This window comes from Cyprinodon tularosa, unplaced genomic scaffold (genome assembly GCF_016077235.1).
Source record: "Cyprinodon tularosa strain WSP-4 unplaced genomic scaffold, ASM1607723v1 ctg442, whole genome shotgun sequence".
Classification (NCBI taxonomy): Eukaryota; Metazoa; Chordata; class Actinopteri; order Cyprinodontiformes; family Cyprinodontidae; genus Cyprinodon; species Cyprinodon tularosa.
Window position 1 is genome coordinate 526509 of NW_024039166.1, and position 11624 is coordinate 538132.

Sequence of the window (11624 nt, forward strand, 5' to 3'; positions counted from 1 at the left end):
GGCCTTGTGTTTGGCCGCAGTGTTCTGTCATGATGGGTATCAGGGAGGCCCAATATGCAGAACACTGACGACACGGATGGAAAGTTTAACAGAGTTTATTGGCAAATTCACACATATAATAAAGACTGATGCAATGGTTCTGGGCTGGGACCGGTTCACTGGCGTCTGTGAGAAAGACAGTTTGGTTAGCGAAGGCTTGGTTGAGACTTGACTGATTGTGTTCAGGTTTGTACCTTGATGAACGTAGAGGAGGCTTTGGGAGCGGCAGAGTCCTTAAGCTGTTTCAGCGTCTTACTTCTAAAGGCTGTTTTGACCTTGGCTTGTGTTTCCAGCTCGGTATCCAGAGCTGCTAGGAAATCCAGAGAGTGAGTCTTCAGGTTTGGCTCGGAGGGCTGGCTCGGCAGGTTAAGCTCTTCCAGAGCTTCACAGGAGAAAGAACAGGAAACCAACTGATTAAGACACTGCGGCGTCGAGGCAAGGTCTGAAGGCAGCTTAAGTAGTCTAGGTCCTCCAGATGAGATCATCAGCTGCAGGTGTGCAGAGCAGCTCAGCAGGGAGGATCCAGGGCGGACTCTGCTGGAGAAAAGGTGTATTTCTCCAGCTCCCAACAGCATCTTGGGTAAAGTCCCCATAACAACAATTATATTAAATGGTTGTTTGGGAGGCGTATCACCACCTTTAAAGGTGATTAGAGTGTGAAACAAAGAATGAATCAATAAAATTCCTTTATTTCTCAAATGCATCTGGTTGACTCCACCATGAAACTCAGAAAGAATTATCATTTTATGCCTTTCAGCTGAATAATGATCCAAAACTTAGGACCTAATTAATTAAAGGTGTAGCCATGACTCACAAGACGACACAACAAAACCCATAACTTTTAATGTTTAGCATTTTAGTTTCTGAATCCAAGGAAAGCCATGTGTGGTGAGTTGAGAAAAAAGAACCAAGAATGATCAAGATTGTGCAAAAGAGTATTCAGCAGGGGTTTGAAAGCATGATTACATAAAATAAATGAGAATATTGGATTTATGTCCACTTAGTAATGCAATGAAATTAATGGCAGTTACCGCAAAAAAAATGCATTCTGAGGGAGGTATACATCTGATGGAAAACTACTGCATTAATTGAGACAATGAAAAGAAAAACAAATCCTTGCATGAAGCAACATAGATTACTATAACAAAAAATGATTAAACTGATTTCCGACAACATATAACAACATAAGCGGTACACATCATCCTTACAATAATTTACGGCATATTTTGGTATGAAAATACATCAGATTTCCAGAATAAGATAAAATATACAGAAAATCTCCAGCTTTCGGACTATTTTGTTTATTTATTTTGGGGTTGAACAGCATAAAAAAACAATTTATAAGGTCTTTTATTAAAGTTTTTTTTGAGAAAGCTCACTAATGGATTATCTCTTATAAGAAAGAAGACATCAGACAAAAACAGTAGTATAGTAATCTATGGCCTCCTGTCAATTGTTTGCGTAAAGCTCAGTTTTACTACGCAATGATTTAAAGATATGATCTATTTATTTTACAAGTAATGATCCAAGGCTAGTTTAGATTAAAAAAAGGAAGCATTTAACCTCATTTCCGCTGCATTTAGTGTTTGATTCCTATCATCCTATCATGTCTGTAATCAGATTTAATTTAACATAGTTTGGGATTTTCATAAACAAAACAATTCTGTTCTACCACACCCTGTGATCTGATTGCATAGGGAGGAGACCTTCTTAGAAAAGGAACATATCCGTTGCTTTCCATACATTTAAGTGTATTGGGTCAAAACAAACAGACATTATTAGAGGGAGACGTGAATTTATCTATGGGAGGAATCTTTTTTTTGTTTTGTTATAATCTGCTTTTCCTGTCATTGAGCATCAGACACAAAAGATGGACAATAACATGAGAGTAATGGCTCCTCACACAGCCTATATGTTTACTAAAAGAGATTGGAATAATTAGTGCTTTAATGCATACAACCCTGTGATGGATACGAGTTGGGAAGGACCCAGAAACTCTTCCGTCCAGCCATTTTCCATCATGCTTATCCCAAGCAGGGTTGCGATGGTTGCTGGTGCCTATCTCCAGCTGTCTAAGGGCGAGAGGCGGGGTACACCCTGGACAGGTCACTGTCCATCGCAGGGCAACACAGAGACAAACAACCATTCACACGCACACCTATGAAGAATTTGGAGAAGCCAATTAACCTAACAGTCCTTTTTTGGACTGTGGAAGGAAGCCGGTGTACCCGGAGAGAACCTACCCATGATCAGGGAGAACTCCATCCAGAAAGACCACCGGAATCAAAAAGAAACTAACCACGGAAAATGGAGTTCTTTAAAAATGTATGAAGAGGAACATACAGAGGAATCACTAGGAATAGGTTTCTTAGTGAATTTACAAACTATTTGCTTTTACTTTCAAATGCTCTTTTAATAATGGCTTCTTCCTCACTGAGCGGACTTTCAGCCCATGTAGTTACAGAATCATTTCAGTATAGGTAATGACCTTCTCTACCCAAGGAAGAAAGGTGGAGGTCCATCATTCTCTTCTTGAGCTTCAATGATTTCTTCTGGTTTTTGCTCTATCACACAAGGAAGAATTTCATTAGAGGTCCTGCCTTAAAATGGACCCACAAGCAACTAATCTTTCCTGAATTCCTGTAAGCAGACCCATCTGAAGCGTGAAAAGCCATGACTATCTGACCTTTATCCAAAAAAGGAATATAGATATTAGTATGTATACTTCTAAACTCTGGGAAAGTAATCAGACTGTTTTGCAGAACTGGGACAGCTTTAAACCCAAACACTTAGAGGACCGGCCAAGAAAATGAAAATACCCAAGGCAGTGACTCTGACCCATTAAATGAAGCCAAAATTTTGAGAACAACAGTTGGATGAATGGTAGGAAAAGATGCAATGCTTCCCCGAAGGAGCTCAAAGTGCTCATGGGAGAATGTTAATGATGCAGGACAAGAAGGGAAACAGAAGGCAGTGATGTCAAATAGAGGTGAACACTCTAAGGGATGATAAAGAAGCATCTCTCTGTTAGGATCTACCCTCTTTGCTTTATTTTGTGCCCTGTTGCTGGCATCGCCGCCACCTCAGCCTGATGCTGCATCAGCAGTCACAAAGGCAGAGGCTCAAATGATCTGCTCCATTTGCAGACGATGATTCAGACTGCAGCCGTCAGCCACAGAGACACAGACGCAACTGAAGAGCAGCTAATGAGCCCCTTGCTGAATAGGAAACATCAACTTAAGCTGGGAGTGCGCAGGGGATGCCTTATAATAATGCTTCACAGCACCAACAGCTGATTGTTCTGAAATTGCTTAAAGAATTTAAATAAGACCCTCTTTTTCACTTTTTAAAAACAAGTCCTCTGATGTCTGCATACAGATGGGAAATAATCGGTGTTCCCTAAGATGCTGAGAGGAGAGGATGCCAAAGCCATTTAAGTCTAACTGATAAAGCTGTGATGACAGGCCTGACACAGCAATACCAGTTAAGAGAGAAGGCGCCCTCTTTTGGCCACTAGCACATACTACAAAGAAGCAGAAACTCACATTGGAAAGATTTTCATCTGCTGCTCCAACATCCTCCAGAAAGCTAGTGCGAGGAAGAAGTGATAAAACAGAAAGTTTCCTCATTTAACACCTCCAAGTGTCTGCAAATGAAAAAAAAGATCAGATGGTTCATCTCAGTTCATGTAACCTACAATGCATTGGACACAAAAACAAACTTTGATTTCACTTGGATTTTATGTAATAGACCAACACAAATAAGTGCCTAATAAATGAAGCAGAAGAAAAACTTTTACTTTTATACTTTTTGTTATTTAATAGTGTGCCACACTTTTTTCATTCAGCCCACATTTACTCTGATACATCAAACTCAAATCCATTGCAAACAACTTCCTCCAGATTCACCTATAGTAAATATAGAATCCATTATCTGTTAAAAAAAAACGTGAAAACCATCCAACTCCCTAATTCAACATCCCTAATATCCATTTTGAGTTTTTTTAAGGTTTTAAAGCATAAAATAAAATAAATTGAACTTTCTATCGATAACACAATGGAGAAATTAAATATCTGCATCCATTCCCTTTGGAGGGCAGTGGGCTGCCATTGTGCAGGACCCGAGGAGCAGTGAGGGGATGTTCAGAGACCCAGAGTGGCAGTCTGTGGGAGTGGGTTTCAAATTCACAACCTCAGGTATCCAAGCCCTATGCCACCACTCCCTTATAAACCTTTAAAAGCATAAAACCTGCCTATTCATGGTTTTCACATTTGAATTTAAGATTTAAGAGTCGGTCTCAGCATATTGGCGCTCACACTTAGCCTGGTTCTGCTGGAGGTTTCTTCCTGGTAAAAGGGAGTTTTTCCTCTCCTCTGTCACTACAAGCATGCTTAGTGTGAGGGATTGTATTTGAGTCAATGAGTTGATGCAATCAAGAGGTTTTCCTTAGATAGAAAACTTTGAATCAATTTGACTGTATGATCTGGTGAACTGTAAAGTGCCTTGTGTTGTGAATTGGTGCTATAGAAATAAATTCAATTGAAATTCTTTGAACAGAATCTTCATATTTAACTCAAATGAATACCATACACTGCTTTCTTGCTGCTTCTATACTGCAATTAACTAAAAGTCTAAATATGTTGTCTTTACTGTTACTTAAATGTTTATAATACTTAGTGGTGCCACTGTACAAGTGGCCGACAGGAATACAGATGAGAACCAGCATTTTGTCATAACTGCAGACTCGAGAATGACATATGAATGAGATCATTGCTCAATCATAACACCTCAAACCCGAAAGGATATTTAAGCCAAAGTGCAAATTCCTCAGTGGTCACCATGATAAGTGCTATCCAAATAGTGTAGCTAGCAAGGAAGTTGCATGCTTCCTTTCAGATTTGCATGTTATTCACAGGTCAACCATGGACTCTCCTGGTGTCCTACGGTGCATCTTCATAGGAACAATAAATTAATCAGATCCCATTGGAACCGTTTTTTGACTAATGTCTCCTGGAAACACAATCTCTGTCCCTTAAACTCATGGGATTTATCCTGCAGGGGTAAAATCCAATGTTAAAATCCTGCAACTGACCTAATGATAAGTATAGTGGACTTTATGTTCTAATGTTCAAAATAAAAGCACACAAACCTGCTGTTTGGATTTTAAAGCTGCTGAATCATCTTTAGCATTTCCAGCGGTCCAGTTATTTTCTTTCCGGCTGCTCTTCAAAGTAAGATCTATCCTTACCTCTGTGTGAAATGTTGCACTCTGCAGTTTTCCTTAAGCTGAGCCTAATCCTACGGTGATTAACAGACATCCAATACAGACGCTGAGCTGAAAGCTTATTAAAATCTTCAAAACTCACTGTTTACTTGCTACTTAAAAGTTATTAATCTAGAGTTATCATTATTTGCTTCCATTCTATTTAATATATACATCATGTAATCCCTGTGGTCATAGAGGTTGATGTGGCTCACCACACAGGGGGACATCCTTCACGGGCGGAATGTGACTTTTTTAGTTGTTTGCTCTGTTCGAATTCATGGGATGCGTCCTCGGAAGGCCAGATTTGAAGGATAATTACGTCATAGCGCGGCGCCGAGGTCTAGTCAGATTCCAAGAATCCTCATTATGCGGCCTACAAATGCGTCCTTTTTGCCTGATTTGAAGGACAAGTCCGACATATCCTCTCTATCCTTGGATATCCCAGGATTCATTGCGGGACCATGCAAGCCGGCTGCTCTGTGATCAAAGGAAAAGGTACTTTGCGCCGAAAAGTGGGGAATATTTGAAGTTCAGTTTAATATAATCCAAGTATGTGACTTGTTCCGTCTGAAATTAATGAAAATAGTTACTTATTGAGTCAGATATGTGGCGGGTAATGTTTGGTTTATCTAAATGTTTTGATCTGTTAATGTTTAAATAGGTTTGGCTGTAATTTGAGGACAGATTCAGTGTGGGGACTATAAATCTGATTTTTATTTTTTAGGGGGACGCTGTTTTTTTTTACATTGGGCCCTTGATTTTTCGTTATTACATCATGTTCTACTCACCCATATGAGTTTGGTGTCATTTGGAGCTATTCTGAAAATATTTTGTTAAAAAATCTTTTGTAAAATCTTCCTATGGGCAACGAGTTGAAGGCACAAACTAAACTGTTCATAATTTATCATTTATGGTACGCCAGCATTCATAACATGCAGGCGAATCACTGTCCCCCAGTCATCTGCGGTTATATTATTTATATTTATATTTTTTAAAAACATAGCAGAGTGTGTATGAGGTCATCCGCGCACCGGACTGGAGTTGTGACAGGCAGCCCGGGCCACAGGCGGCTACGCTCTAGTCCTTCTATTCATTCGGCTAGCTAATCTGAATCGTTCAATTCCATTTGGAGAGTGAGATCATCTGTGGTAGCAGCACTAGACATCTTCCAGGCATGTGAGTAAAACTAGCATCAGTTCAGCAGACAGGAAGAATGAACGGTAGCCGGTGCGCGCGGATGACATCATAGACGCACCGCTTCGTTTTAAAACAATATAAATAAATAAATATAAATATAAAGGTTTGGCATGTGACCAGAGGCATAGCCAGAAAATCTTTTCAAGGGTGGCCAGGCAATAGCCAATGTACACTGAGGGGTGACCAAAAGTTGACAGGCGCCGGAACCTCAGGGTCAATCTACAACAGGTAAAGTTATGGACAACATATCCATATTTTCTAAATAAAGAAAAACTATACTTTCCTTCAACCTTTGCTGACAAACAGACGCATAAATATTGAAACATCTGTGCTTTCTAGATAAAAGGTATAGTTGATCCAATTCTTTGAGTTTAGGTTCTGGGGCAAAAATCTTTTCCATTGTCATTACTTACCTACTTTTATCAATAATAATTCTGTATAAAATTGATATTTACAAATAGTTATTTATCAGTATTTTTTTCTGAAGACTCTTAGATGACCTGCAGAGACATATAATTTTCTATTTACCCATATAACCAAAATCTAGTTCTGAAAAGAGCAGGAATTCTGTACTTATCATCATTAATGTCAGTATAATTAACACTGTTTTTGTTGTCAAGTAATTGTTAATCTATGAAAAACTAAAATGTTTTAAATATTTCACTTGAGGGTATTACTGCTGCCACCATCTGTTTTAGAGGGAAAAATATGGTAGGAGTGGCAAATGATTGGCTTAAGGTGGCCATGGCCACCCCTGGCCCCCCATCTAGCTCCTCCCCTGCCTTTGAGGGAACACCTGAATGAAGGGTTAGTGCTTAGGGGCCGATTTGGGATTGGGTCTATCTAATCATTAATCATTAATCTAAACATATATATATAATTATATTTATATATGTGTTTAGATATATATATATATATATATATATATATATATATATATATATATATATATAATTCCATTATAACCACTGTCAGGTAATGTTTCTGCACATTGTGATGAAGTAGAACAAATCTAAATATTTCTAAAATTATGTGTTGGATTTTCTGAACATTGTCATGCCTAAATTTGACAGTAGTTGGAGGTTCACCCATAAAACTAACGGGTTCATTATTTGACAGCATTGGGTTCAGTAGTTGATGAATTCTAAGGGAACAACTCAGAATAACTGTTTCCTTCTGTGGCATCATAGGAAACATTGAACACATCAGTTCTAGGAATAAATTTTTTTAAATAGAAGAGTTACCTGTAAAACCCTTAAAAAGACAGTTTTCACCTTTTTTTTTTTACTTACATATACCTACTTGTCCAAACTAGAGATTTAATACACATTTATTAGATTATTTTAGAATAGATTTGTAAAACTTTGTTCAGAGCAACAAAGGGGGGATTTTTCCTCTATTGCCCTGTTTTTGTGAACCTAATATAGTGTCTCATCTTGCCTTAATAACTGAATTTAAATCTAAACCCAATAACACCTATGTCTAGGCATCATACTGCTGAAAATAATCAATAGGTTCTTTCTCACACATAAATCATGTTGGAGCAATTGTGCATTTAAACCTCAGACATGAGTGACATTTGCTGGATAGACACTCAGAGAGAAGAAAGCCATTACCTTAAAAGCGACTTAAAAATTCTAATTAGAGTCTGCAAATTCACACCTTAATTTTTGGAGCTGTGACTTCTGGTGTTCAGATACTACAAATCCTGATTCGCCATGACAATTATAATTACATTAGCATCCTGGAACATCATCCCAATGATCCAGAGACCTGAAAGCTACTAGAATATTCATCACCATCTGCAACATGTAGAAATTGTGGTCAGAATTCAAAGGTGTGTGCAAGCAATGTGAAATACAAACCTGACTTGGTTATATAAGTTCAATCAGGACAAGGAATGAACCAAAACTTTCATGAACCTGATGAAAGAAGCTTGTGAAAAAATAGCAAAATGTTGACCCATATCATACAGTTTAAATAGCAGTACCTAAAACCAAGAAAATATGTTTACATTTTTAACTTTAAAGAAAGAAATCTATTTAACTAATTTAAATAATTTTGGTAACCTTGAAAAGGAAAGCTTAGGTCCCCTGTGATGCAATAAAATGAGAATAATTTTTTTTTTTTTTGCTGCTTTTTAAAAATCTTGTTTCAACTTTAACATATAATATTCAGAATTGCAAATAAGGTGTTTTTTCATTTATTTATATTTACTGGAGTGAAGTGGCAACTGTGGCAAAAAGTGTAAAGGACCAAAACCAAAATACAAAACCTGTTTGCTTCAACCGCCACCAGAGGGAGTCCTTCTAATGCTTACTGCTTTATTTAACAAAATGTAAAAAATAATGTTTGTTTAAAATTTTCATGGACTGTTCTACCTTCCTTTGCCGTTTTTTTCCCCACATACTGTTTTGGAGAAAAGAAAGCAAACATTTATTAAAATGTATTTAAACAACACATTTTGAACAAAAATGCTGGCTTGTATTTGTTTAGTTCTTGTTTGTTTTTGTAATTTTCTCTGATTGTATGAAACAAGTTAATAATGATGACCAGACTGACAAATGCAGTATTCACAGACAAATGCAAGGGAAATAGAAACCATGGCTTGTCTTTTAAGTGCTTGGAAGAAAGAAATGGTTGAGATAATTTTTTTCTTTCAAGCTTTAAGCAGTAATGAACATCATGTAAAGTAAGAACTTATATATTTCTAAAAAGTTATCCTATAAAAAAAATTGCAGGGTTTTTTTTGTTCCCATTTTCTTTTGCCATTTTTGTTTTGTTCTTTTACAAGATTGGGAAATGGAAACCTCTCTTTTTGAAGAAGCCCAGCTCATATGGAATCATTGATCTTCATGGGTTTTAGGGAAAAAAAACTGTTTGGATTTGACAATGTATTTTCATTTAACTCATGACTGAAGCAAAAAGTTTGTCCCCTCTCATTTTTTCCCCAAAAAGCAGAACTTCAATATGTAATCATAATGAGAACAAAAAGTTAAATTATAGACCATCGTACATTTTTAAACATCTGGATAGAGATTTTATTTGGGCACAAAATTTTATTTAACAAATAAAGATAAAGCAGTCATAATTCAGTGGGCTCCGGCTTTAGGAGGAACCCACTCATGGATCTTCTGCCGGGTGGTGGGGTACGGCACATACTGCTGCGAGGTCCCGCTCACGTTAAACTGGTGAACCTCAGCGAGGAACTTCTTAGGCTCTGGAGGATGTGTGGTGGGTGGGTCTTCTGTCATACAGTGCAGCCAGCGGTGCCTTAACGATGTAAATGAATAGGGAAGAACGTTTTTGGTTAAATTAGCATTTATGCAACAATGTTCAAATTGATCAGAATTTAATTTAAAGCATCAAACTCTTTCATTGATTCAACGTAGTTTCAGAACTTTATACAAAGATTGAACGTATTCTATAATTGTTTGTATGCATTAGAAATAAGCGGGATATCAAACCATTCAGCGGGCACCATGCTGCCATCCACATCCCACACTGTTCTCTTTCCATTCATCTCTGTGGTGTAGATCACCCAACGATGACGTCCTGAACAAAGAGATTGTGGGCAAAATCCGTCAGAATACGTTTTTGAATTGATCTTTAAGGTAAATGACTTAAAAATCTAGAAAAGTTAAGTAAAAACAAACCTGCTGTGACTTAAAAGACAGTTTAATATCAAATATTGCCTCATCTTTTTTCAATTTCTTCTTATACTATCTTTTATTTATTTTAGGTTCACAGCGAGTACCCAAAAGTTTGGATGCATCAACTTAGTAAATCTGCAAGGAGGTAAGACCACCAAAACAGTATTTTTAAACAGATTATGTGACCAGAAGTCTGAAAGACTTTAGCCAAGCTGTAAAAAGGATAAATGGAACCAATAAACTAACCCAGTTTTTAATTAAATTTAAGAAATATGGCAGCATTGATCAAAGCTTGACTTTACAGCCACCAGTTCATGCAGGACATAAGATGAATCGGCTAAAAAGATTCAAAACTAACACTATTTAGATATATGACATTAACTAAAATGCAGTTTATTCCACTCAGTTATCCTGAATTGAACATTTTTCATTTGAATAATGGTGCTGGGAAACTAGTTATTCTACTCTTAGTGAAAACAGAAAGCTGTCAAAAAGTATTTAACATTGCTTTATAGTTTGTATCATTGATCAACTTGAAAATAAGAAGTCTAACTCAATGTCAGAAGTCTGAATTATTTGTAGAATTTGTGACAGAAACTTGAACATTTGTCAGAAATTATCAACTTACCAAAGAAATAGTGCTTCTTGTCCTCGTAGTATTTGTTTCCATATTTATCAACACCAATAAGGGTCCCTGTTTTCACATCATTTACCCTGCAACACGAGAAGAAAAATAAGATTTTAAACAACGACAAAATATTCTTTAAGGGAAAAATATTTTTAACAAAAGAACACGTCACTTCTAAATTAAAATTTGGTTGATTTCTTTCGAACTGCATTAGAAAATGTAATTTTGACAAATTTTCTATGGCAAATTTACCGTTAGCTGTCAACATGCTAACTAAGTTAGCTTCACGTAGACACAGAAATAAGCTCTAACTTAAGCGTGTTTCCTTAATTTCTCCATCATCTTAAAACAGAAGAAAACAGTTGGTTCTATGGTGCACCGAACTGACCTAAAAAACTGGAGTAAAAGACCCCTGAGTCCACCATGACCTCTTATTTGTCCCAAAGCCCTTCGGACCAGATTAGAATACTCCGCCATGTTTAGACGGAAGTGCGGCAAATATGTCCTGACGAAACAAGGCGAAAAGAAGGTTCCGCTATTAATGGAGACTTCTTCTTCTTCTTATGGGATTTTATGGCGGTTGGCAGACTTGTGAATTGTGCTTTACCGCCACCAACTGATATGGAGTAAAGCAAGAAAACAGGAAACGATTCACCCCCCCAAAAAAAAAAAAAAAAAAAAAAAAAAAAAAAAAAAAAAAAAAAAAAAAAAAAAAAAAAAAACCTGTGTAACTTAAACCAACATAATACTAAATCACATTTGCCCATATAATTTTAATTTACTCTAGGTCATCTTAACTCTGCCAGTTTCTGATGGTCCCATCGGTCCTCCCATCATACTT

The 11624-nt window shown here is 37.1% G+C and overlaps 2 protein-coding genes across 2 annotated transcripts in view; both read right to left on the bottom strand.

The window, feature by feature from the left end:
• Positions 1 to 3686, bottom strand: part of LOC119793177 (transmembrane and coiled-coil domain protein 3-like) — an 83589-nt gene extending 79903 nt beyond the window's left edge. Inside the window, exon 1 of the mRNA XM_038300199.1 lies at positions 3585 to 3686. Coding sequence (XP_038156127.1) covers positions 3585 to 3668 — 84 coding nt within the window. The 5' untranslated portion in view covers positions 3669 to 3686. The remainder of the gene's footprint in view (positions 1 to 3584) is intronic.
• Positions 3687 to 9517: 5831 nt separating this feature from the next.
• Positions 9518 to 11318, bottom strand: ndufa12 (NADH:ubiquinone oxidoreductase subunit A12). The gene is made up of 4 exons (XM_038300221.1): positions 11172 to 11318; positions 10784 to 10869; positions 9970 to 10057; positions 9518 to 9775 (listed from the first exon to the last, which is right to left on the bottom strand). Exons 1-4 carry the CDS (start codon positions 11258 to 11260, stop codon positions 9595 to 9597), a joined length of 444 nt encoding a protein of 147 aa, XP_038156149.1. The 5' UTR covers positions 11261 to 11318; the 3' UTR covers positions 9518 to 9594.
• Between the last annotated feature and the right edge of the window lie 306 nt (positions 11319 to 11624).